At 49.6% G+C, this 24,981-nt stretch overlaps 9 protein-coding genes across 9 annotated transcripts; 6 read left to right on the plus strand and 3 right to left on the minus strand.

Moving 5' to 3' along the window:
* Window positions 1-361: 361 nt before the first annotated feature.
* FPRO_00980 (uncharacterized protein) lies at window positions 362-2,251 on the plus strand (the record flags this gene model as incomplete). The annotated part of the gene is made up of 1 exon (XM_031220414.1): window positions 362-2,251. The coding sequence occupies one exon, from the start codon at window positions 362-364 to the stop codon at window positions 2,249-2,251; it is 1,890 nt and encodes a 629-aa protein (XP_031075492.1).
* Window positions 2,252-3,497: 1,246 nt separating this feature from the next.
* Window positions 3,498-4,592, minus strand: FPRO_00979 (uncharacterized protein; the record flags this gene model as incomplete). The annotated part of the gene is made up of 1 exon (XM_031220425.1): window positions 3,498-4,592. The coding sequence occupies one exon, from the start codon at window positions 4,590-4,592 to the stop codon at window positions 3,498-3,500; it is 1,095 nt and encodes a 364-aa protein (XP_031075493.1).
* A 1,830-nt stretch (window positions 4,593-6,422) lies between these two features.
* On the minus strand, window positions 6,423-8,643 carry FPRO_00978 (uncharacterized protein; the record flags this gene model as incomplete). Its single annotated transcript, XM_031220436.1, has 3 exons — window positions 6,423-7,439; window positions 7,490-8,026; window positions 8,155-8,643. The coding sequence occupies 3 exons, from the start codon at window positions 8,641-8,643 to the stop codon at window positions 6,423-6,425; spliced, it is 2,043 nt and encodes a 680-aa protein (XP_031075494.1).
* An 892-nt stretch (window positions 8,644-9,535) lies between these two features.
* Window positions 9,536-11,010, minus strand: FPRO_00977 (putative annexin XIV; the record flags this gene model as incomplete). Its single annotated transcript, XM_031220447.1, has 3 exons — window positions 9,536-9,823; window positions 9,874-10,913; window positions 10,977-11,010. The coding sequence occupies 3 exons, from the start codon at window positions 11,008-11,010 to the stop codon at window positions 9,536-9,538; spliced, it is 1,362 nt and encodes a 453-aa protein (XP_031075495.1).
* Window positions 11,011-12,549: 1,539 nt separating this feature from the next.
* On the plus strand, window positions 12,550-13,599 carry FPRO_00976 (uncharacterized protein; the record flags this gene model as incomplete). Its single annotated transcript, XM_031220459.1, has 1 exon — window positions 12,550-13,599. The coding sequence occupies one exon, from the start codon at window positions 12,550-12,552 to the stop codon at window positions 13,597-13,599; it is 1,050 nt and encodes a 349-aa protein (XP_031075496.1).
* Window positions 13,600-14,423: 824 nt separating this feature from the next.
* On the plus strand, window positions 14,424-15,791 carry FPRO_00975 (uncharacterized protein; the record flags this gene model as incomplete). The annotated part of the gene is made up of 4 exons (XM_031220470.1): window positions 14,424-14,647; window positions 14,961-14,985; window positions 15,188-15,334; window positions 15,441-15,791. The coding sequence occupies 4 exons, from the start codon at window positions 14,424-14,426 to the stop codon at window positions 15,789-15,791; spliced, it is 747 nt and encodes a 248-aa protein (XP_031075497.1).
* Window positions 15,792-16,713: 922 nt separating this feature from the next.
* Window positions 16,714-18,386, plus strand: FPRO_00974 (putative rhamnogalacturonase B precursor; the record flags this gene model as incomplete). Its single annotated transcript, XM_031220481.1, has 2 exons — window positions 16,714-16,966; window positions 17,017-18,386. 2 exons carry the CDS (start codon window positions 16,714-16,716, stop codon window positions 18,384-18,386), a joined length of 1,623 nt encoding a protein of 540 aa, XP_031075498.1.
* Window positions 18,387-18,968: 582 nt separating this feature from the next.
* On the plus strand, window positions 18,969-20,145 carry FPRO_00973 (uncharacterized protein; the record flags this gene model as incomplete). Its single annotated transcript, XM_031220492.1, has 4 exons — window positions 18,969-19,298; window positions 19,348-19,481; window positions 19,531-19,688; window positions 19,736-20,145. 4 exons carry the CDS (start codon window positions 18,969-18,971, stop codon window positions 20,143-20,145), a joined length of 1,032 nt encoding a protein of 343 aa, XP_031075499.1.
* Window positions 20,146-22,163: 2,018 nt separating this feature from the next.
* FPRO_00972 (uncharacterized protein) lies at window positions 22,164-24,940 on the plus strand (the record flags this gene model as incomplete). The annotated part of the gene is made up of 3 exons (XM_031220503.1): window positions 22,164-22,498; window positions 23,050-23,301; window positions 23,455-24,940. The coding sequence occupies 3 exons, from the start codon at window positions 22,164-22,166 to the stop codon at window positions 24,938-24,940; spliced, it is 2,073 nt and encodes a 690-aa protein (XP_031075500.1).
* Between the last annotated feature and the right edge of the window lie 41 nt (window positions 24,941-24,981).

The following is a 24,981-nucleotide window of genomic DNA, read 5'->3' on the forward strand; positions in this document are numbered from 1 at the left end:
ATCACCACGCTTTCTTGTATTTTCGTCTATTTTCCCGGAAAGCATTGGCGCGCACAAATAAACAGCCTGTCGCATGCTGTCGCGCTTCAACCTTCGGCTCGATCTTATACTTTGCAACACCTCCGGCGCCTGAAAGCACATCGCCGAACCTCGTCGATAATTCCCCGCTCAGTATCGTTTAAGTTGCCGTGCGACATCTTGACGAGATCTAAGACAGCGCTGTCGCATCCCGAAACATTGGCATCGACTTGTTCTGCGCTCAACCCCCCCCCTGCTTATCGCTGCTCTCCCTCGAATACTTATACCACCATTTCGGAGTTCACGCAACTCTGGAGCGCATTCGCGTTCCTTGTGACCCGCCATGTCGCACTTCCAATCTCTCGCAGCCCCTTGGCCGAGAAGCGCGCGCCGTGAGGATCTCCTGAGAACGCCCGAGCCTACTCTAAATGGCGAGACTCAACCACCATCCCCGCCGCGTCCCCGATTCCGAATCAAGAGAAGGAATGCGTCAAATCTCAATGCGCCCACAGAACAGTTTCTCGCGTCGGTTGCCGCTGCAGATATCCCCATTCCTAGTATCGAGGAGCCTCGTGTACTTGACGAGGAGATGACAGAGACACTATACCCGATGTCACATTTCAGCAACATGGACGATATACCCTTCACGCCCCACGGCGGTTCAGAGCGCATGTTTTCGCCTCCAAAAACTCCTGCTCCAGACCTATTACCAACTTTGACCCCCAAACAATATCCAAACTGGTCTATCGATTCTACTCTTAGTAGCCTCGAATCTAGTCCCGATTATGAGTCCAGCCGGCCTTCGACAGCTCATTCGACACACACAAGTGCTTCCCTGCTGAGCTACTTTTCCATCAGCTCTGAGGATTTGAGTCAATGCATCAGCCCAGATAATGAACACGCAGATCTTGCGAATGAGCTATCAAATGCCGACGACAATAGTAAAACTCTCAAGCCTGCCAAAACGGAGGTTCCTCGAGATACCATTCGAAGAGCACCCTGGACAAAACCAATGAACCAGCACCTATGGTCTACCTATATGATGTACTTGCAAGACCCTAAGGTCACACCCTTTCGTATCGGGAAGAGCGGCATCCCTCCCCATGGAGTCTGCTTGCGTGTGGCCCGAGAGGCGAGGAGGAGTTGGAAGGGGTCAAAGGCTCAGACAAATATTGATCTCAGTAGTGGGAGCATCACACCCACTCAAGGAGCCGCTGGCCCATATGTTCAGTGGCCTCATACTTGTGCCGCCACTCGCGCCCAATTGCGGGAGCTTTGCAAGATGAACGCCAGGTCTAAGGCGCGGGGTTCACAATATGTAGCTCCCAGCCCTTCTCCATATAACAAATCCGCAGTTCGTTACTGGAATCGCCGAACGGTCCTCGGTCGCTCCCCCTCGGTCTTCTCAGGTCAAGATATGGCAATGTCATTGGCGGTTAGCACATCCGATTCCATGCAACTGCAAGGTCCTCTGGCTCAATTAACAAACTCGCAACCTGAGCCTCAAATCGACGAACATTCGCTTCCTCCACCGAGTCGCGAGACGTTGGAGCCAGTTGAAATAAAGTACACACAACTTGCGTCTCCCTTTGGAGCTCGAAGCTACGGCCCCAGCTCGTCAAGCTCGCTACCCTCAAACTTCGTTGTGGATTCTAAATTGCAGAGACAAACTCACACAGGCGGCCCACGCCGCGCTCTCATGTCTCCGGTCCGACTTACACGTAGCCGATCAACCCACAAGCGCCGGCCCAACCATCTGGAGGCTCGGAAGATTAAGCGACCCAGTCTCGGCTCCGATCTTTGGGTTGACCCAGCCTCAATCGTTGACCTATCAGCCACCAATGACCAGTTCGCAACGCCTCAGACCGAACCTGAGATAGACTCTGACGTCGTTGTCCCACGCAAGAATCTCCAACAGCTTTTCGAAGCTTCGCAGCCACTAGCTGCTCAGCAGCAAACGCTGGCTCCTCCAGTTGGAGACGTGCCCCCTCGATTAGGCTCACCTTTCGCTCTTGGGGGATCTAGTTTTTCCTTCCCGAATCGCCTGTCACATGGAGCTGCCAACGATTCTGACGCTCTTCGCCGACCGTTTGCAACCGTCCAACAATCCAGCGAAAGCAACCACGGAGTTACCCGATCATCGCTAGCAAGCCGACTGGCTTATATCGACGAAAGACTTAAGGATTTCCGTCGTCGAGACCAACCACGTCGACGTTCTGAGTCACCGCTTTAACACGCCTCATTTGTGTTTTCTCTTTTCTTTGTACATTCCACCAAGGTCATGGAACCTGACGAGTTTTATGAGTTCACACACACGCACACACATTGACCAAACCTTGTTGGGACCGCGACTCAACATTTGCATATGCATCTAGACAGCAGCAGTCTATCTGCCGATAGCCTTCATTTTCTGGTCTTCTTCTGCTTCTACACTTTGCTCTGCCTTTCTTTCTATACACTGGGATTCCCCAGCACGCAAGCGAGCGTCTTTGCTCCTTGCTTTTTCTATCTCGACAATCGCCCAACGACATAACATGTCAATTTCCTTTCAATTCTTCCCAGACGGGACGGATTTTTCAACAATTCATGATGATATGATGGAACGAACAGCATGCAGGCCAAACAGAGCCTCACGTTTGCCGTGTTATTTTTTTACCTTTGCAATTGAGTAAAACAGACATCGCCATAATTGGAGATGTTGTGACGAGACACGATTGAGCTTCTTGTGGGCCCGAACCATGAAGATGTATCAAGCTTGGACGAATGATGCAGTGGAATTTAATATCCATAGAACGAGCAACGATCTGAATGATGTCAAAAAAACATTTTTTTCCATAAATACACCGTCTATCGAAAGTGAACGTAGATATCATTCCCAAGTGGAATGACATAGTTGAAGAGTCCATGATGTTTGATTATTCTCTTGTTATGATAGGATATCTTGTCGTTATGTACATTAAATACTATGTTACAAAGAATATTGTCTTGCTCTCGAGACTCGCTTGAACTTTGGCCATCTCTCTCCGGGAGACCTGACTAGGTTACGTATATAAAAATGAAAGGAAAAAGCTGGTAGAACAACCAGTATCGTCGTTTGACGAAGGCCCATGTCACAGACATGAGGCGATATATATCCAGGTTCTCGAGCTTACCAAACGAGAGGCAGCGATGTGACTTTCCAGACGTGCTCGAGAACAGCGAGCTTGGTCTAGTCCCCTCGGATCCAGAAAATAATCAGGATCTTTTAGGTGTGCTCACCACCAAAATGTGTCCCGTTTATTTCGTGGACGTCTGACCCAGTTGTCGTCCTGTATGATCCTGATGATCAAATGTCAAGTCAAGTTCTGTGAGTTGTCTTGGGCTGTTTGAGATTAATGGGGTCATGGTGGCGATCAAGCAGATCAGAGTTTCAGACCCAGCCCTTTTTTGCCGGATTCATTCCCATCAGCCACTCTCTCTTCAGCAATGATTGTCTCCCTTCAAGTCTTGAGTGTACTTGAAATAGATCTAACATGCTTTATCGCTTTTGAAATCTCGTCATCGTCGTCCTCGCCAATATCTGAGTCTACCGGTCCGGAAAAGAGTGGTCTGGGCACGACATCACGATATCTCCGGGTTGGGGCGCTTAGACCTGTGGATTCTGGCCCCGATTCCTTCACCGATGCTTGGTAAACACGGCGGTGCTTTGTTGAGCCTGATTCGTGAGGGCATCGTCGCTCGCCGACGCTTGAGCGATGTGAGTGGAAGGAACATTGGCGGAACCCAAATGCGCGTTCATCATTGCGGAGGCGGTTGGCTGGAATGCGCAGCTGTGGGTTCTTGAAGCGAATATCGAGACCCGAGAGCCGCATCTTTTCCATATGTATGTCATAGTCGCTTGCAAATTCCGGTAATTCTTCTAGTAGATCACTGAAGCGGGTGGGTTCCGAAGTAGCGGATTCCTGAGGGTGGAAAGTGAGACGGGGCCCACCGGTGAAGGAGAAGGCGACCATGGCGACAGCCCATCTTCGAAGTCGAATAGCAGCGAGATCCTCGCATTCTGTGTAGAGGAAAGTGATGAGTCCAGAGGGGACGTCCCAATCGCAGCGAAGGTAGAGGTCCTGAATGGAGTCCATGGCGAGGTCCTGAAGTCGGTAGAGTCCAAGACGGGATGCAAAGAGGTGCAAGCGGATGAGAGACCAGTGGATATTTTGAGAAGCTTCAAGACCGGCATCGTATGCATTAGAAATCATCTCATCAAGATGTGGACGAAACCGAAGGCCGAGGTGGACCCAGTCAACAAACAGACCGAACATTGAGGATGATTCGCGAGGTAGCCATAGCGAGATTGACTTGGAACTCGAAGGATCACCAAAGCGGTCGGCAAAGAAGGGCGAAGTTGCACATAGCAGCCGCTTATTCACCTTGAAGCGCTGCTGCTTGGGGCCAATAAGTACAGTCGCCATTGGTTCAGGCGAAGGTTGCGAAGGCGATGGCATAGGCGAAGGCACCGACTTTTGTGAAGCGCTCGCGGTCAAACGGCTATGGCTATCCTTGAAACGACCAAAGCCAGAGGGGCTAAACAGAGGAACCATGGTCGTCGTATATGTCTCTTGCAACAGTTGGCAAAAGTGTTTTGTGAGTTTCAGTGAAGGACGAGACCCGAAAGGAAACAGAAGGAAGAGGGTGTTGAGGGGGTAAGAAACAAATATAAAACCAAATCAGTCTGTATGTAGAAGGAAAGTGCTGGTCCGGCCAGTTGATAGCAAAACAAGACAAGAGGAGAATTCGAAACAGAAGAGCCGTCACCAGGAGTGGCACATGGCAGGATTATCAAGTATCTGGGGAGAGAGGAAAGAAATCCTCAGACAGAGCTCGCTTGAGCCCCTTGCCAGGACGACAAGGAGCTTCGATAATCGGCCAATCGTAGCGCCATCCATGTACATCATCAGCACCAAAGGCGGTCGCTAGTGGGTTTCAAGGCGATCATTTGGGGCATGTTCTAGCCCTCAAGGCAGCTAGCGTTCTGGGCATCCTCGTGGCGATACAGTGAGCAGAGAAGCCTATTGATCCAGAGGCCTTGGGCGTTTCAAAAGGACGGATCCAAAACGGGCCCCCTCTTGCGGATATTCCGTCCAGTCAGCGCGAGGGCCCTTGCATCAGCTTCCATGTCCGTCACACTTGACCTAGGTGCGCACTGCAGATGCAGATGCATCTGTGCTGCACGGCGCTTCAGGCTATCATAGGTCGAACCATATAGCCCCTCGGCCCCGCGGTGGCGCCTGGTCAGCCAGTTGAATATCGCGATAGGGATGGCAGAGCAGATGATGCTCAGCTTCACTTGTGGACATTCGGCAAGCTAATCTCTTGTTCCTGCGTCAGCTCATATCGGGCATCGGGGGTCTGTTTTGCCATGATATGAAACCGAGGTTCTTCAGACGCACATATGGGTGCATAACAGCCGACGAGAGATGCATGCTATCTCCAAGTGACACAACGCCATTGAAAGTGATAATGACCAGATTGAGAGCAGAGTAAAGTAGCTCCACTAACCAGAATAAGCTCAAAGTTACTCTTACAACGAGACGTTTCTTTGGTTTCGAACAAGGCTTTGTCTCTTCAGTGTTTTCGCAGGCCTCCACTAAACATGCCCTTGTCTGTGAACTTTCCTTTCACAACAGACCTTTTAAACGGGAGGAACCCAGGTTCCATCCACCGTTAGCCGGGCGGCTGTCCAAGGCACGGTCTCGATTCTATCACCCCTATCCTTTCCTCTTGGCTGAAACGCCCTGTCGCCTGTCGCGGCCTGCACAACAAGTAAAACCTCTCGTGACTTGGAGTTATACCGAGTCATGAGTGGGTCGATCAATTCTTGTTGGTGATGTTGATTCTCCCTGCTGCGAAACATCTACAGCTTCAAGTAAAATACTCGAATATTCCAAGACGTTGCTTTTGCAATTGTGCGCACCATTGCAACATTGTTTACAGCCTTCATCAAGAGTCGTTAGCATCTTTGAGGTATTATATTAATGATGTACTGCTGTCTGATGATACCTATTGACTCCAAACCTCTTTTCCCGTCGATATCCCTAGTGCAATATGTATGTACACGCTCTTATGCCCCTGGGGATATTTTTTCGACGCCTGTTTCGGCCCAATATTGTTTAGAAACCGGTGCTCGCAGCGAAAAACTCAGTTGTCCTGGAGGCAACTATGATGTCTTGCCCTCCCAAAATTCCCATTGGCCCTTTTGTTGATTTGGCGCAGCATCATTGTATGTGTCAACCGGCGTCCGTCAAAATGCTTATTTAACGCCGTCCCCAATGCACCCCAATCCTGACTTTCCTGTGCTTTCGCATCCTGATGTCAGGGGTATCAAATCGTGTAATCCCAAACGCCACGCTCATGCTTGCGAATCTGCAAAATTAGGAGATAGTGGCTGGAATGTCGCCGTCGCTATCGCTGTCGCTATCACTGTCTGTTTCCGAATTGTCATCATCGTCAATTGGCATGGGATCATCGAGGGTCCCTCCCATCGACGATCTGGTTCGCTCTACAGAACCAAGCACACCAGACTGGCCACCGAGTGCGGCTGTTTTTGCTGGCGCATAACGGGGCTGGGCTAGGTTCAAGTATGCCGTAGGATCTGTGAGTTCTGCGGTTGCTGATGACCCCGAGAGTCCGCCCATTTGTGACATAGGGACCCTCTTCTGAGGACTTTCTTGGGTCCTGTTAGTCGCGCTCGATGACGGCAACTGGTCATCGTCGGTTCGTGCCCTCTTCCTTGAGCGAGTATCGCCGTCAGATGCGGCTGTAGCCGGTGGAGTCGCGGTGCCACTTGGAGTCCCAATTAGTCGAGCCTCTTCAGCTTCAATCTCTCCTCGGGTTCGCCTCTCGCGAAGTCGGATACCAAATTTCTTGCGAGTTGTGCTTTGCTTTGTGTTATATGAGTTTTTCAGACTTGCCAGTTTTTTCGATCTCTCTGGCTCGGGGAGAAGCGCAGCTTCTTTCATTTGACCTCCGTATTTTTCTTCTGCACGCTTCATGATATCATTAAACCTCTCCAAATCTTCAGGGCTGAGATGGGCGTATGGATCGCGGCCCGAATCACGACTTGGAGTCCCAGTAGGAGGGTATGATGTCGTTGAGTGGGCCCAGGTCGTTTGGGGCTGAGCCGACGATATAGGCACTTGGGTGTATGGGATGCGTGTAATTCCAGAAGAGGGGTCTGGCACAGGAGGCTGCGGATTCTCAGGACGAAGATGGAGAAGCAACTTCCGCATCATTTCAGCACTTCCGCGAGAGTGGTTTCCGCAGACGTTAGACTTCTCATGATAGAGTAAACCACCGCCACTGCCGAATCTGCAACCGCAAAAGAGGCAGATGTCTCTCCCAACTACGTCATCTGCTTGGACTCTGTTGCAAGCGCTCTTCTTGTGGTGCTATTCCTTGTTAGATAAATCCAATTGACTTACTTGAATTGGTAACTTACATAGTCGAGTGCCGCTTGCGAAGCACATGGCCAACCACACTTGCACCAAACGATCCCTGCAAGTTCTGGCGATGTCTTCGCCGGAGTTTGAGTCGCTGGTTTATTACCATATTGCATTGGCGGTGGGGGAGTTTGCGAAGCGACATAAGGAGTATGATGTTGCGTCGTACTAAGCGTCGTGTTTGCTAGAGGCCCCGTGGGCTGCGGCTGCGGCTGCACCGGCAACGAGTGCAGAGAAGGGATGACATGCTCACTATGCTCCTGGACGATGTCCTTGGCATCGTAGCCCAGCCTTTCTGCACGCGCCAACGAGTTGACGAGCTGCCGGGCTGGTATCGTCTCCAGACGCCTTGCAAGGGCCCTGTCCAGAAACTGTGTACTAACCAGAGGGAGTATCAAGTCTGCGAGCTCGTCAAAGTCACTGGCGTTGAGGTGACCCAATAACTCGCGCTTAGACTTTTGTACCAGGTTTGCACCGAACTCCTGGACGGCCTTGGCAATAGTCTCCGGGGATGCTTGATGCATAGTCGCATTCAACTATGAGAGAGTTAGTAAGTCGTACGAAGCATGAGCCAGAAAGTGTCGGAGCTGTGATGAAGCCAACGCGGTCTGACGATGAAATTCGAGGTAGGCTTGAACCAGAATGCTGCGCATGAGAAACTTACCAAGAAAGCGATGTGATACTGCGAGCCCGCAAGAGACTTTTCCCATTTGTCTCGAACAACTTGGCGAACAACATCAGCCGGCGTTTTCTCGACTAAAGCAGTCAACTCATGGTAGTGATTTGATGCCTCGACGGAGTGCGGCGGCTGATTCAGCGGTGGCGACATCAGACCTTGTGCCTGCGATGGGGTGCTGAGTGTCTGTGTCTGAGGGCGTTGTGAAATTGTCTGACTCAAACGATTTGTCTGCATTGGCGGTGATTGTTGATGTCCTGGTGGGAGAAAAGGAGTTGCTGGTGCGGGCGAAGCGCTTGGCTTTTGCGCAGTAGGAGTAGAGGCGACTGACACAGGTCGCGAAGTAGGAGCATAGCTCGGCAGAGGTACTGGTGTTTGACCGTACGGATGAGCGATGATTGGATTAGGACTTTTTGCACCATTTATACCATTTTGCAATGGTACGCCAGCTGGCGGAGATGAAGCTTGTGTCGCCATCCTTAGTCCCCGAACACTCTAGAGAGAAGTGTCGCACTTTTCTAGCTCTCGGCGACTATCTCAGAATTTCAGAAACTTGAGAGGAGCGTCTCCGAGTTGCTGGTGACTGCTCGGGTATCATCGAAATATGGCCTTGTAATGAATGAGATTGAAAACAAGAAACAGAGAAAAGAAAAGAAGTATGATGAAGTATAAGAGAATGAGCAGCAAACCAGGCTGACTGACTGTAAGTCTTCAGATGAATATCGTGGTGCCTTCTTCTGTGCCCAAACGCCAAATGCCTTTAGGACGCGTTCACACTTGCTTGCGCGCTAGGGGCATAAAAGTTAGCAGGGGTTCCGTATGCGCCAAGGGCGTGGAAAAAGTTAGGGAGGGTTATTGCTTAAAGGGGGAGCCTTTAGATTTATAAAATTTCCTTAGTGCCTTAATAGCGCTAGCGTGATTCAGAAATACCTTTACAGAGTGGAGCAGGGTCATGTGATAATTTCTGCCTGAGTGCTTAAGCATATGCTCTATATTAATTAAAATTAATAATAAAATATATAAAAGCTTATAACTTATTAGTGCTTTATATAGCTTTATATGTCTAGTATAGTAATTAGTTAGAAATATGCTTTGATATTTATACCTAAGATCACGCAACTAAGGTTATATAATTTACTTCAAAACTCATTACAGCAAATGTAATTCTTAATTCATACTTGGTATCTTGATCTCATCATCCACAGGTTCCGTAGCCATCCAATTTCAAGACAACGCATCGTCATAGCAAACGCCCCTCATTACATTGAGCATCAGCCGCGAGAGGTTGTGAAGCCCAACTCGAATCTATATCATATCCTTCTAACCGCGAAATGCACCCTCTCATTTATCGTTTCCTCAACTCCACCTCTTAATAAGGCTCACCGATTGCTGCGAGCAGTGTTTTTCGATAGTCACCCGATGTCTCGCCGTAAATCCGTTTGCCCAGACTCTTACCGTATCTTTGTTGGTATGCACCCTTGACGTTGTTGAGCGTGTTTCGATCCCAATGGTAGCGGATTGTTCTTGATACCAGGAGGTGATCCTTTGTTCCCATACCAGCCATTGAATCCTCAAGAAGCTTGGCTGCATGCATGTACTTGTCTGTGGCATTGCGTAGCTGGAAAAGGAGAGCATCCTCCATGTGGCCAGAAAACTCCTAGGTCACATTAGTAAGTTGTTTCTAATTATTGTGTCAAGTGTACTCACGCTCTTAATAACCTTTTCAAGGTCCTTGTTAAACTTCTGCTTATAGGTGTGCGCAATGGCGCGAATCTGATTATCGTTCCTTGTGCTGAGAATGCTGCATACGAGAATCTCGTCGGTGCCCATCTTGCCCTCAGTAGCCTTATAGATCTGCATCACGTCGTCATCAACCTGTCGAGGGTCGACCGGCGCAGCGTCCTCAGCTCTAGTAGCGCCGAGAACAATCATAAAGTGCCGCTCAGTCTTCATGCTCAAATCGCCCTTCACTACATCCTCGAGCTTGTCGTGGAACGTTTGATAGTACGCGCTCTTAATTGCCTTGAGATCTGCATTTGATCGGCCAAGTAGGACATCGTTAAGAACAACTTCTTTAGTTCCAGGACCAGACATGGCCTCATGCAAGGCATGCACGTCAGACAGGAGCGGACCGCGGGCCAGTGAGACCAAAGCCTTCTGGAACCATGAGCTTGTCTCACTCTGAATATCAGAGACCAGTTTGCGACGATGGTTGCGTTCGTAAGCAGCGCGGATCGTATCAACTTGCAGAGGGTCCTTATTGGCCAAAATGGCGATCAACGCTTTCTCGTCAGTACCAAAACCCTTCATTGCTTTGCGCAGAGCGTCAGCGTCGGGGCCGCCATTCCATTGGATGATCTGAGGCGGTCCGTAGCCAAGCGACGGTGGAGTCGGTTGGACTGGCGGCGCTCCATATTGTTGAGGAGGAGGCGCGCCGTACTGACCGGGCGGCGCAGGTGAAGGTTGGCCGTAGGGTTGATGATGTTGCTGGTGAGGAGGAGGCGCGCCATAATGGCCCTGTGGAGGTCCTGGAGGTGCGCCGTACTGTTGTGGAGGAGGAGGTTGCTGTTGGTATCCACCATAAGGTTGCTGAGATTGGGGAGGACCTCCGGGGGGAGGATAGTGGCCGTGAGGTTGCTGATACCCGCCTTGCTGAGGGGGATATTGACCAGGAGGAGGTTGTTGATAACCACCATACGGCTGCTGTGGGGGGGGATATTGACCATAACCTTGTGGAGGTGGCGGTTCTATATATTAATCCAGTTAGACTGCCTTGCCTTTCGTATCATAGCTATGGACAGTTTACTTACGGCCGTAGGGAGCACCGTAACCTTGGTAAGACATGCTGCGTATGGCTATGGTGACGTGATGTGAAATTTGTATGGATATTGCGGGGTGATGGAGGGGAAATGATGGGTTTTGTACAAAGGGAGTGTGTAAGGTACGGAAGTGCTAGCGGAATGGAAATGGACAGTGGCACCTCGGGCTCTTATTAAGACCCAAACTACCTTACCTACTTATGGTACCTGAGTTGCCCTGGGCTGAAGAGAGACGCGCATATGCTGCTCAGCCTTGAGGCGCTATCTCAATAATGGCGATCCATGTGGGTTGCCCAGAGGCGGAGCAAGCCAACAGCCAAGATACTAAACTTAGGATCGGATGGAACGTCATCTTCCCCAAACAGAACGTCTTGTTGACATGATTTTGCCCCTCATTTGAGGATTTCGGCAGGGGCATCTTGATTTAAGCATCTGGTCAATGCAGCCGAGACTCGGATAACATGCAGCAAGAGCTGGCAATATTTTTTTGGGCAGATGCAAGCAATGAATGTCAAAGGATGCCCGACCCGCTTCCTCAGCATAGGAACCCGGTCTTTTGATGAGGATGCGGAGACGCTTCTTGTCACCTATTCCCGGCAAAATGGCCACTCATTCGAGGTCCCATTGGAGGCTGAGTGGGTGTGGTGTGTTGATGGATGCGCAAGGAATTGTAAGGGCTCGCTGCCAAGCTCGCGCGAGTCGTCATCGCATGACCCGACCTGTTCAGACTCTCATCAACTGCCATGATCATGTGTTCTGGCTCTCTGCTAATTACTCCGTAAAAACGACTCAGACAGACAGTCTTGATTCTTGGGCTTGCCGGATTCGGAGACATGCTCCAGCCACTTCAATGACACAAGCGCCACTCCACCGCCACAAACGCGCAACTCAGCTTCATCATAGTTCCAGAGCAGAGTCAACAAAGAGGGTCTGGAAAGCTAAAGAATGGTGTAGACCATGTGAGAGGGTCAAATAAAGGATTGAACTTGTCAATTTGCATTTTTCGGATAACCCCACCGATCCTTTGCAGCTGAACGATGCGTTCGAGATAACGTTGGCCCACAACTCACCCAATCAAGCTTCGAGATTTTGCTATTGCAGGTGGCTGGTGAATCTCCCGCTAAGACCAACGCCCATAGAATCCCCCGATTGTTCCTGACCAGAAGATGCTAGCGCGTTTTTGGTGTCACTCCAACCTCCATGAATTCACGTCTCAACGCCTGCTAGGGATAGCAGCTTTCACCAGCCATCTCAATTGCAATTAATAAAACTATTCCTGGGACGTGTCAGGCCTGTGCCATTTTCTCTTGTCTTGTCTTCCTAGTTCCACGTAAGATTCAACCTTTGTCTCTCATTTGAGACTGTGATTATTCTTCGCTCAGTTGTGAATCGCTCATGGCATTTACTCGCTGTTGATGGTCTCTTGTTAGCTGCCAGTGCCAGCATCTGCAAGCACCTTTAAGCACCGCCGCGAGTCCATTTTCCTCCTATCTCTTCACAAAAAACCACACAAAACTCACTCCTTGCAAACAACAAACGCATTCAGCGAAATAGCCTCGTCAAGATGCGCGGGTTCATCCCCCTTCTTCTGGCTCTTTCTGCTTCTTATACCACAGTCCTTGCACTTCCCCAGCCTAGAATCGTGCACCGCGATGCTACAGCCAAACCCAAATACTCAGTCGTTCCTTTAGAACCTGGCGATGATGACCCCGCTTCAGGTGATCTTGGTGGAGGAAATGGAGATGGAAGTGGGAATGGGGGTAGCAGTAATGGCAGCGGTGGCGGTAGTAGTGACAACAACGGAGATGGCGTCGTGACAGTTATCCGAACAGTGACACGAAAGCCAGTCACAAAAATTGTCACGCAAACCGAAAAGCCCAGTATCGTCACTGCTCCCGGAAAGACTGTCACCAAGGCAGTCCCTACTACCGTCTCGGTCATCAACATGGACGATGAGCCAGTTACGGAGACGGTCACTGTCCCTCGCCCCAGCTCAAAGCCGACAACCACACGGGAGCCCGGTACTACTACCGAGGAGCGAGAGCCGGTTGCCCAAAGTACAACTGATCTGAGCTCGGCTGCCGCGCCAGGCGTCACATCTCAACCCAGTCCTCAGCCTCAGCCCATACCCCAACCTGAGCCTGAGCCTGAGCCCGAATCACCTACCAACATTGAGCCGCCTCAGACTACTGAAACATCATCAACCACCTGTATCACTGATTATCCTTCGCCCGTTGAGACAGTTGCTCAGCCTCCTCCTACTATCGAAAGCCCAGCCTCGGTTTGGAAACCAACTACCCTCCTCACCCAGACAAGCGAGAGTGCTGGAGCTCCAGAACAAACTGAACGCCCTGCACCGGACGCTCCAGTGGTGCCTATTACTTCACAGGGTACCTTTGTTGAAAGCGATGCGACTCAGGATCAATCCTGGTCTACTGCCGCCGTACCTTATGACCCCCCTGTAGCGCCAACAACTTTGATCACTTTGACTACCACTACCACTTCAATCCCCGAAACCAGCACCCCTGAGTCAAGCTCAGCCTCAAAGACACACGATAATGGTGCATGGCACACCTACTACCCCGCCTGGAATGAAACAGCATTGGCGATCTGATTTCGAGATATCTGGGAAAAGTTAACGGCTTCACTCAGCTGCAAGTGCAGCATGCATTCAACGGAGGACATAGACAAAAAGGTAAGCAGCATGGCGAACAGGGAGGATAACTGGCATGGCATCATGGTTTCCTCGTAATATTGAGCACGGTTTATCATAGACCCAGCGAAAGGAGGCAAGCGGACCAAGCGCTGGGACGTTTTGCCGCATGTAATGAATAATACCAATCAACACCAAGCTTCTATAAACAAACGTGCAGAGCCAAGCATGAAACCTGTGTTTTGTGTGAGGAAATTAGGTAAACCCTGCTAGAGTGTACACTATAGCTGTTGAATATAATCATATGGCGTACTAGTGTGTTGGCTGTGGCTAGAAGAATGATATATCATCTCAGAGCTTCTAGAAGTCATGGCACACACGGGCCTGGCAATTTTGACCGCATATTAGATACAGACATAAATAAAGGGTCGAAACATCCAGGAGAGGCAGAAATCCACATTATCCAGGAACAATACTAATAAGAAAACGACTCATCATTCATACTATTTTTTCGAAATAGTACAAATATTTGGCAAACCCACAACAGAGAAATGCCCAGCTCAATCATTTCGTTCGTTCTTACACACTGCGAGCCTGGTGCAAGCAGTTGATCAATTTTACTCAAGTTGCGGTTCTTTGATCCACGATCTTTTGCCGTCATCCCCAACATATACAAAACTGTTCGTCACTCTGTGCCGCCTTGGAAATGGAGCACTAACTAAGAAGCCCAGGAACACCACAAATATCAGACTGGAAAATTCATAAGTTCACACTTTACAACAATCATGGATTCTTCCCTGAGTCCCTTCAGCACCAATGGTAACGATAGTTCCGCCAAGTACATTGCCAACAAGGCTGGCAGCCACAATGAAGCAGTCATCATCGCAGGAGTCATGATCGGCTCAGTTTTCTTCGTCGCCATCGTTGGGGTGGCTTGGATGTTTTTCAGGGAGCGGTCTCGAAAGATTAAGGACCAGCTGGACGCGATCAAGACTGTCAGCGCCTCTGAGTATGTCTGATTCAGCAACGGGGGATGTCAGGGCATTGTCGATTATGAGGCGACTGTCGGAATGGGATGTTGGCGGAAGGAATTGAAGATGGAAGTCAAGAGACATAGGGGTCTGACTGGCTGAAAAACAAGACACAGCATTCGTTTCTTAAGTAAGGGTCGGGGCTATTTGAATCTACACTCGTTCGTTTCTATCTCAATTTACAAGTATGGCTGTGGACCTTCGGTTCACAGGGTGCCTGGTTATTCCTCTGATGCTGTGAAGGAAACTATTTCTGGTCGCAAATAAGTTTGCATAATTGCCTGGTCGAAGAATAAGTCCAGGACTTTCGGAATTGGTCAGTTACTAAGTGCTAGGTACAAAGTTATTCAATGTCGTTCCAGGTTGCTCGCCTTATCCTTGATTGGCTCATGAGCTGCCACAATCCCCAGTCACAACTGCAGCATCAAATCACACTTCAAGCCCAACTTACCTCAACCCTATGCAAGACTCATCACAGCTGAGAATCTATCTCCACATGATATCGCACAGTGTGACAGGCCTCGAGCCTCTTTGTCAAAAAGCCATCTCCCCATTGTCGCTTGTCTTCCTTCTCGAGTTCTCCAATGAGACTGATCCACGTCCAGTACATGACCCACGCTGGGCAGCAACAGTTCATACAGGCCAAGGCGAGGCGATTTGAGGCGGTATGTGAATAGGAAATGAGATCAAATATCGGGGTTTGAGGGAACAAGTATTTAAACCTCTGGTCTTCTCTGCGGGTTTGGAACGTTGTTTGAAGTTGAAACAAAGATCTATAACTTTCTAGAAGTCATTTGTTTCTTTGCCTCGGTCCACCAACCCCACATAACGCCGGCTCCGCCTCCGAAGCCGCCGATCTCATCCGGAATCTGGAGCGCCCAATTACATCAAAATGCGTCCCACCTCAAGCTATCAGCTACCAGTAACGTTAGCGGTACTTCTTCTGTTCTTCTCATGCCTCGCTCTGGCCTCATCAGACTCAAAAGATGCCAGCAACACGTTGTCTCAACGCGACGAGGAAGCAGGTTCAGGATGCAGTACAGAGGGCCAGTGGCACTGTATGACCAATTCATTTCAGAGATGCGCAGGTGGACACTGGTCGATCAAGATGGCTATGGCTGAAGGGACAAAATGTGAGCCAGCGGGTTACACTGATGACTACAATTTTCGAATTGAACATGATGGCCAAGGGAATGGCGATGGGCGTGCTGAAGGACAGAGTAGTAGGGGATCCAACTTGGGATCAAGAGCTTCGTCAAACGGTATTACTCTCGTGGTTATTTTCTGTCTCTGGATTACTCTGGGAAGTCTTTGCTAGGCTCAGGACTTTATCACGACCACTATCGTTTCGGGATAAAGTTGTTGCAATCTGGGCATCTGACGGAGAAGGATGAACTAAACAAAGGAAATATTGAACGGAAACCAATTTTCGCACCCTGGCAACTAACATTGGCTCTTGCGACATATTGTGATATAATGATCCAGATTGTCAAAATGTAAAATGGCATGCCCAGGGTCTGTTGAAGTGGACAATTCCCCACCAATACCATTCTATCAAGATACCATAAAGGGAAATCACATCAGCTTCGGAGATATTTCGTTGCAACTCCCCCCGAATTAGGTAATAATAAGGCGGCAGTTTCGGCATTCGTTGCAAATCATCACCGAGAGGAGCTCACTTAAACAGAAAACCGTCTGCTAGGAGCTGCCATCCCTGCCCCAATCTTGGTCTTAGAAGCACGGGCATCGCAACATTGCTCGGAAAACTAGCGTTTGTTTCAGCATTTCCCACATCACTATGTTTATAGTTTCTCCTCCAATTAGCTTCCCTGTATCATTATATCTCTGGGGTTGTAAGGAGCACTCCGCCAAGCATGTAATGGGTGGATATATACTCATATTGCGCCTTTGTAAACTTGATACGATTTCCCTTTTGCTTCTTTGGATCGTTTTCAAGCTTCTCGTTACATTTGAAGACATTGTTTTCCCTAAATTTTCTCTCCTTTTTATACTGTCCTTACTTGGCGATCTGGTAATCGTAAATATGGTCAGCTTCAAGTATCTCAGTGCTCTTGCGAGTGCTGCCCCGGCTCTGGCAGCCTTTGGCGTCACCACCAGTGGTAACAATCTTGTTGTTGACTCTGGCAACTCCAACGGTTTCTCCGTCACCGTCAGCAAGAGTGACTGCTCCATTAATTCGATCAAGTTCCGCGGAGCTGAGTACCAGTACAAATCTCAGACTTCTCACATTGCGTCCGGTCTGGGATCGTCCAATGTCCAGTCTACTGTCCTTGACAGTGAGTATAGAGCGTGTGTCAAACGCTGCAACATGCTGACCTGGGCGTAGACAAATATATCAAGATCACATGTACCACTAAGTCAGGAGACTTTGATCTAACTCACTACTATGTCGTCCAGAATGGCCAGAGCATGGTCTACATGGCCACTGATACAAAGTCACAACCTGCTATTGGCGAGCTTCGCTACATTACTCGCCTCGATCGCTCCCAACTGCCCAACGAGATACCTTTTGGCGAAGCCTCCAATACCTCGGGTGGTTCTGCGGTCGAGGGCTCTGACGTCTTCAATGTCAACGGCCAGACTCGTTCCAAGTTCTACTCGTCCCAGCGCTTCATCGACAACGACGTCTGGTGCTTCCAGAGTAGCGCCAAGGATGTGCACGCATGCATGGTCACCCACGCCTCGCGCTCCTACGAGAAAAGCTCAGGCGGTCCCTTCTTCCGTGATATCAACAGCAACAACAACGGTGACTTCAGCGCCCTTACCTTCTATATGAACTCCGGCCATGCCAAGACTGAGGAGTTCCGCCAGGGCTTCCATGGCCCTTACGCCTTGTCCTTCTCACGATCTGGTGTTCCAAAGGCTCAGGATATTGACATGTCCTTCTTCAAGGATCTTTCTATCCCTAACTACACCGCCGACTCCTCCCGCGGCCGAGTGAGTGGTACCGCCACTGGTGTTCAGTCTGGCTTCCAGGGTGTTGTGCATTGGTTCAACAAAGACTTTCAGTACTGGGCCTACACTTCTTCCAACGGTGCTTTCACCTCTCCATTCATGGTGCCGGGAACTTACACTCAAGTTCTCTACCAGGGTGAGCTCAAGGTTGCCTCTAAGAGCGTGAGCGTCTCTGCCAGCAGTACTGCTTCTTCTTCTATCGCCGCCGACTCCGACATTACCACTGGAAAGCACACCTCTGTCTTTCGTATTGGCGATTGGGATGGCCAGCCCAAGGGTTTCCTTAACGCTGCCAACCAGCTGCGCATGCATCCTAGTGACAAGCGCATGGCCAGTTGGGGTCCTCTCACCTACACTGTAGGCTCTAGTTCTGCTGGTGACTTTCCCATGGCCATCTTCAAGGCCGTCAACAACCCAGTCACTATCAAGTTTAATCTCCCCTCTGCCATCTCCACCCAGGCCACTCTTCGTATCGGTACCACTCTTGCATTTGCAAGTGGTCGCCCTCAGGTCACCGTCGGTAGCTTCAAGAAGGCCTTCGATGCTCCCGTCAAGATTGACTCTCGGGGTGTTACGCGGGGAGCTTACCGTGGATTCGGTGAAGTATACGATGCTCTTATTCCTGCTGGCACCCTCAAGGCTGGCACCAATACCATTACTATCGAGGTCATCTCTGGTAGCTCTGGTGCTGACTTCCTGAGCCCCAACTTCATCTTTGACGCCGTCGAATTGTTTCACTGACCAGACCAAGTTCAGCAGTGCGTGATACTCAAGGCACCTGGTCAATCATAGTTTTCCAATGTACATATTAGTAAGGAGAAAGCAATTACATAACAATCAACCCCTTGATGTTGAACACTATCTTGAAGGCCCACTGAACATGCGGCCTGTAAAGTTTCAGAAGACAGTCATATATATGTACGGTGAAGATATAAAGTAATCTGTATGATCCATTACCAGGTCACTAGAATATGCCATCTTGAACCCGATTACGACGGCTGTAGTTTGCGGTTACCGTAGCCCTTAAGGGCATATAGTATCTTACTAATGACATAGCCAGACGGACTTAGTCGAGGTTTATCCAGAAACGAACTGCCACAAGCTGGCTTATATCAGCCAGGAATGTTAAGATTAGTCTCGATCTTTGGTGAAGAAAGCACCCAAAATGTCAGTAATCACTAATAAAATTGGGGCCACACATATTTTTGGATTACGAGAGCTATCTCCGAGGGTCAGTTGTATAAGTGCAACAAGTCCGCGCAACAAACACAGATAAATCAAATTCTGCATTTGTTTCACATTCGAATTTAGAAGTTTTTGAAGATGCCGTCTTCTCAAGGTACTATTCTGATCACTGGGGCCAATGGAGGGCTTGGGTCAGCCATTGTGACCAATATTCTGGGCAAAACACAATTGGCCAGCAACTATACCGGTGTCTATACTGTCAGAAGTGCGGTGACGGCAACTCGACTTCAACAGGTTTTGAAGTCAGCTCCGGGGTGTCATAGGCACGATGTCGTTGACTTGGACCTCAGCTCATTGGCGAGTGTCAGAACAATGGTGACCGGGATCAACCGTAGGGTTGCTGCTGGAGACTTGCCTCCCATCAGAGCACTCATCCTCAACGCTGGATATCAAGACCATGAAGAGATTGTGAGTTCGAACCAAACAGTCGAAGACGTACTATACTCATCAAAAACAGAAAATATCAGATGATGGATACGAGATGACTTGGCAAGTTAATTTCCTGGCCAATCAACTATTGACTCTTCTCCTGCTTCAGAGCATGGATAAAGAAAATGGTAGGATCCTTCTCATAGGAAGCTGGTCTCATGAGTAAGCCGTGGCATGCAAGCAAAATAACATTCGTTGATAATGTCCGTAGTATCAACGACGAGCGAAACAACACAAATATCAAGTGTTACACGGGGTACGACAGTCTCTTCCCTGGCCCAGAAGAGCTCGCCAAGGGAACCTGGAGCAGACCAGATTCTGGCGGAGGATGGCTGACGGGATATCGACGATATGGGGCAAGCAAGCTATGTGCGGTGATGCTCATGTCAGTCCACCAAGCTTTTTGACTGAGTTAGCATCTGACGAATGTAGGCACGAACTCGCTGGTCGTCTCGTTCAGGATCCACAGTTATCCAATATCACTGTGGTTGGTCTTGATCCCGGTGCCATGGGCTCAGATCTACATCGACGGGGCAGTTTTGTCATGTCTCACGTCCTCAAGATCCTAGCCCCAGTCATATCTCTTCAGGCCAGGTTCAAACCCAACGGGGATTTCCGCCCACTGTGGAAGAGTGCTGAAGATGCAATTCGGCTCGCCTTGGAAACTGAGACCCCGACGGGCGAGCTGCTATATCTGAATGGTACAGATGAACTTGAGACTGGGAGGGAAGCAAAAGATGACGCCAAGAGGAAAGCCCTGTGGAGCTATGGTCTGAAGGCGGCAGGGATTCAACGGGATGACACAATTTTGAATGGATGGCAGTGACTTGGGATGATTATGAAGTTAGCTTTATCGTGTTTGAGGATTGAAGTCGGTTTTGTAGTGGCTGATGATGAGTAATGGTTTGTCAGTCCCAGGGCCTTGCTTGGACTATGTGTGATCGAACAGAGACAGATCCTCAACAGTCCCTAGTGCACGGCATATTATCTCTTGCTCTCCTTAATTAGATCATGGATTGCTAGTTAGATCTTGGGGACGGTGTCGCTTAGGTTGGCGATCGGGCAACTGATATGCGATAAGAAGGCGATTGATTCGTTTGAGTAAAGCTGCTCGTTATCTGGCGGTCTTCAATAGTCCAGGGACCATCAGAGAAATGTGACAGCCATGCCATACCCTAAGAAGTGAACGGCAACGGCGGTAACAAACGGGTCTTCCGGCAAAAGACAACAGGGGATGTTATGAAATAGGTAGCTGGGATCAGGGTCCTTGGTAAGGCTCAGCAAGAAAAGTAGATGATATCCCCGACGATGAAATACAGAGAGAGCTTAGCTTCAACAGCTGTCGCAAGGTTTGGTGTTTTAGGGTGATGATCCGCCAACGTCTAGCTCTGCGTGGACTGAGCGGGAAAGGGCTAGGAAAGGTTCGCATTCAAGTAAATGAGTTGTTGTTTCTTTTTCCTGTTGGTGGTTCCACTTGGTCGTCAGCTTTCAGTGCATGGAAGATGATGCCCCAAGTTTCAAATCATAGCCCCTGAGCAATCTGAAACAAGCCCGCTTAGGTCCCCTGCAGAATTGACAGGCACAGGTCCAAAAATGGAAAGATCTCTTTCATGGTCTGAACGATCGAGCAAAGATACTTTTTCTAGAGTGTCAATCTTTGCCTTCTGGTGTTGTTGGGCTTGGGAAAGCTTGTGATGACGGGGATGATCACTCCTGGTTCTAGCGGGTGAGAGTCACTTTTCATCCGAACTCTCTCCTTTTTACTGCAGATTCGGGTCAAAATAAGCTTCTTGACAACAGTTCTCGTCAGACATTGCTGGAGGACATGCCACCGCTTTTCTCTGGTACGTCTTGATGGAACCTAGCGCCAGAGCGACTAATGGCGGCTCGTTCAAGCCAGTCAAACTGCATCTCCAGTCTTTAGATGCCACAACACGGCGGCGGCGCTTGGGAACACTAGGCTCTGGCGCCTGTATATCCAACACAATTGCTGTCCGTCCACACATCATGATATCAAAACAAGACCCACGGGCTAAACACTCCAGCAAAGCACTGTCGTTACTCTCGGTCGGTTGGCTATCAAGAGCCACAATTTTACGGTAGATACCCATCGTCCTATGCCGTCGTATTGTCGTATCCCTGCCTCATTTAAACAAGAAGCGCCAACAGCCTCCAGAGCCGGGGATCAAGGTAATCGGTTGGCGCTGGTTGCAAGCACCAGGCCTTAAATTAATACACCACAGCTCCAGTGGGCTCCAGGGGACTGACTAGCCGACAGCCAACGACCGTTGCACCTAATTTTGAAAAGGTTTTGATTAAAGAACCCCCAGGTTCCATGTCGTCAACAAGGAATCATTTCCCTGTTGTGCTCGAGTCTTCTCTCTCTCTCTTGTTTGCGTGTTTATCTGTCTCTTGCTCTTTTTCTTTTTTTTTTTTCCCCTCGCTCTTCTTCACTCTAACCCACATTCATTACACTTGAATCCAGGCTTGGAGCTGGACTCGTGCCTACAGTATACGACGGCGATTCAATTGCTTTTTTCCCTTACGCTTGTCTACCCCGAAACCTTCCAGACTTGGGTCATCCATTGTTACAGCTTTGAGCAACCTCATTCCAGTCCTAGCTTCTAGAAGGCCTCCGCCACACTCAGGTCCCGCCGCCGTTTGAGCTATTGCTGCCGTCAGCACTGCACAGTCACTTACATCGCCATATCGAGGTGAAGCTGAAGGATTCGCTCCCAAAAATAACAACCTGAATACAGTAGCGGCAGCACGAGGCACTCTCAGCCCAGCGATCCCTACAATCTTCCAACTGTCACTGTCACTGACGGGCAGCTGACAATAAAGATGCCCGCCATGTGGGACAGCTTCAAAACTGGCACTGGCCCCAGCATTCATCAACAACCACCTCGAGAGCTCAAGAACCGACCCTTTCTCCGCCAGACCCAGAGTTCGAGTTCATCACAAGCACTGCCACAGAATAGGTCCACCACGAGCGTCAACAGCAGCAACGGTAGAAATTCGAACAAGTCACGCGACAGCAACTACGACAACCAAACATATCTCCAAGACGACTTCGAAAACCGTCTTAACGGTCTCGGGATTCAAAACGGCCCTTTCAGATACGAAATTCGACGTGGTAAGACAGTTCGACAACCATACAGCGCTGGCCCACCTCGTCTGTAAGTGCTACTTTCTTTCGTTCTATACTTTATTCCATACACTACATCAAACCCGATTCGGAACTGCTGCGCCGAAAGGATGCAACCCAACACAGCCCATCATAACAAAGGGCCCATCAAAAGCTTTGTTAGAATGCATGATGAATATGAGTCGAGCTGGCGCAGCAGGGTTCGCTACATGCGCACGCCTCATTTCAACACGTGCAGGGTACAACAAAGCGATGAAGGCTCATCAGCCTCTTCTAGCCAGTTGGGCATCGGCAATTTGGAGTCGTTCGTCGTCATATAGTACGCACGCTCAAGATCGACAAGCCTGCGTATCCGTACCTGTGCAAAACTTGAGACTTTTATTCCAAAGTGACAAAAATGATTACCCTGACAATCGACTGTCATCTTTATTAAATCTACCTAATCTTTTGGTCACTCAGGATTGACGTCTCAATTTTCTTGCTCCCTCCCTGAGGGTACCTTTAATGCTTCTCATACGCCTGATACGACTTGGCAATAGCGACAGTATATCTGTTCCTGACTAACACCTTATCTTCTCTCAGCTCCCCTGCTCTCGGCTCAGACGACATCCGAGCGAACGCTCCTCCCCGAAACCCTCGAAAAGGCGAGGACGACTCTCCTTGGAGACCTGCCTCGTCTGTTTATCCGGACGACGAATTCGACTCGAGCAAGCGCCACTCTCGTCACTTACACTATCGATTGTCTCGCTCCAAAGCGCCTGCCAAAGACATGTACGGGCGTTCTGTCGAAATCTCCCCTCCAAGCTCCCCCGAGCTTGATGCTGCACGTTACGAGTGAGTAATCTTGGTTCTGAATTCTTTTTCTTGCAGGTTTCTTGCCTGGCTTATCAGTTCTTTTTTGGAATTTGTTGGCACTCTGCGTGCTATCCTCAAAATGCGATCCTTCAGAATCAATGTACAATCACTAATACGGTGCTTTACTTGTAGACCAAACTCTCAAGATGTTTCACCAATCGATGAGAACCCAAATTTATCTCAGCTGGATCTTCTAGGGGAACGCCGCCTCACTCCCAGACAATCACAAACACACCTTCGTAGCCAAATACCAACTATGCGTCGCGATAAGCCAACAAGCCCTGGTCAACCTTCGCCACTTCGCACGACTAGGTCAACCGATCAACTTGCAGATATCACCACTCCGTGGGAAACCATGGAACCACCGGCTGGCTCATCCGACATGCCCCAGCAAACCTTTGGGCTCACAACAGTCGTCACTGGACCGCAGCGTACCACTTCTGGTAATCCTTCTCCTTCACTAGGACAGCGGATTCGCAAGTTTGCTAGAGCAAAGCCAGAGCCTGTCAACACCAGGCCACCATGGAATGGGGCAAGTGGCCGTGCGCCTATGGTCGATCCAGTTCGGGACGATCTAACTGTTGCACCATTGAGCTTGCAGCGTAGGGTCAGCAAGCGTGTTGGGCTTGGTCGCGACCCGTCTCCTGAAACACCTAGCGGCAATGCTGGAACATCTCGACGACTCCTACCTTCACGGTCCACCCAGAACCTTAAGGAGGCTTATAAAACACCATCTCCCGAACTCATTTCTCACTCGTATCCCAGTCCACCTAATACTGGCTCTCCTCCCTCTCAGCCCGCGGTTACGCATGCTGCCGCTGCACCCATGCTCAATCCTAACATGGTCCCTGACCAACTCAAGGCAGTCAAAAGGAAACCATCGCCATCAAATCACAACCCACATACGTCGTGGTCAAGTTCCGTTTATTCCGCAATGACAGAAGACACACTCCTCGGCAACAAACCGGCCATTAGCTCCATGGGGCCAGGAAGTCAGTCGACACCAGGAGACCTTTGGGTACAGCCTACTTCTCGCTTCAGTGTCACGACATGTAACACTGCTGCTGTTGCTGCTGCTGAAACACCTCGTTTATCTGATAGTGAAAGTCAAGCTTCTCCGCCGGACACACCGAAGCAGCAACCGTCAGTAATGGATCGTAGGAGACCAGTTCCCGGCGGAGATAACTTCAGGAGAGCTTCAAACGTACCAATCATCATATCGATGAAATCAGCTTCGCCATCTAATGATCGCCCAGCGTCTATCATTTCCACAGATAAGGCACTTCCCCCTGCGCCGCCAGAGATGCAGTCGGCAAACGATCGTGTGGCATATCTCACGGCTAGGCTTGACAGTCTGGCGCACCGTCGCAATAACATCAACAAGAGTATTAAGCAGATGACAGAGTTGATGCCCACAGACAGGCTTCTGTCTAATACAGACGTTATTCGCAAGCGTGAGATTGAAAAGAAGAAGGTGGAAGGGCTCAAGGAGGAGCTGGCAGAGATCCAGAGGGAGGAACACGACTTGGGCTTGAAGCTCTACCGAGCCAATAAACGTCTGGAAAGAGAGGCGGCTTTTGAACCCTCATCTCTCTGGGTTAGGCGCGTCACATCATAAAGAGTTGATGCTGGCGATAACGGTTTTGCCTGTGGGTTCGA

This window comes from Fusarium proliferatum, assembly GCF_900067095.1.
Source record: "Fusarium proliferatum ET1 genome assembly, contig: FPRO_scaffold001, whole genome shotgun sequence".
Taxonomy (NCBI): Eukaryota; Fungi; Ascomycota; class Sordariomycetes; order Hypocreales; family Nectriaceae; genus Fusarium; species Fusarium proliferatum.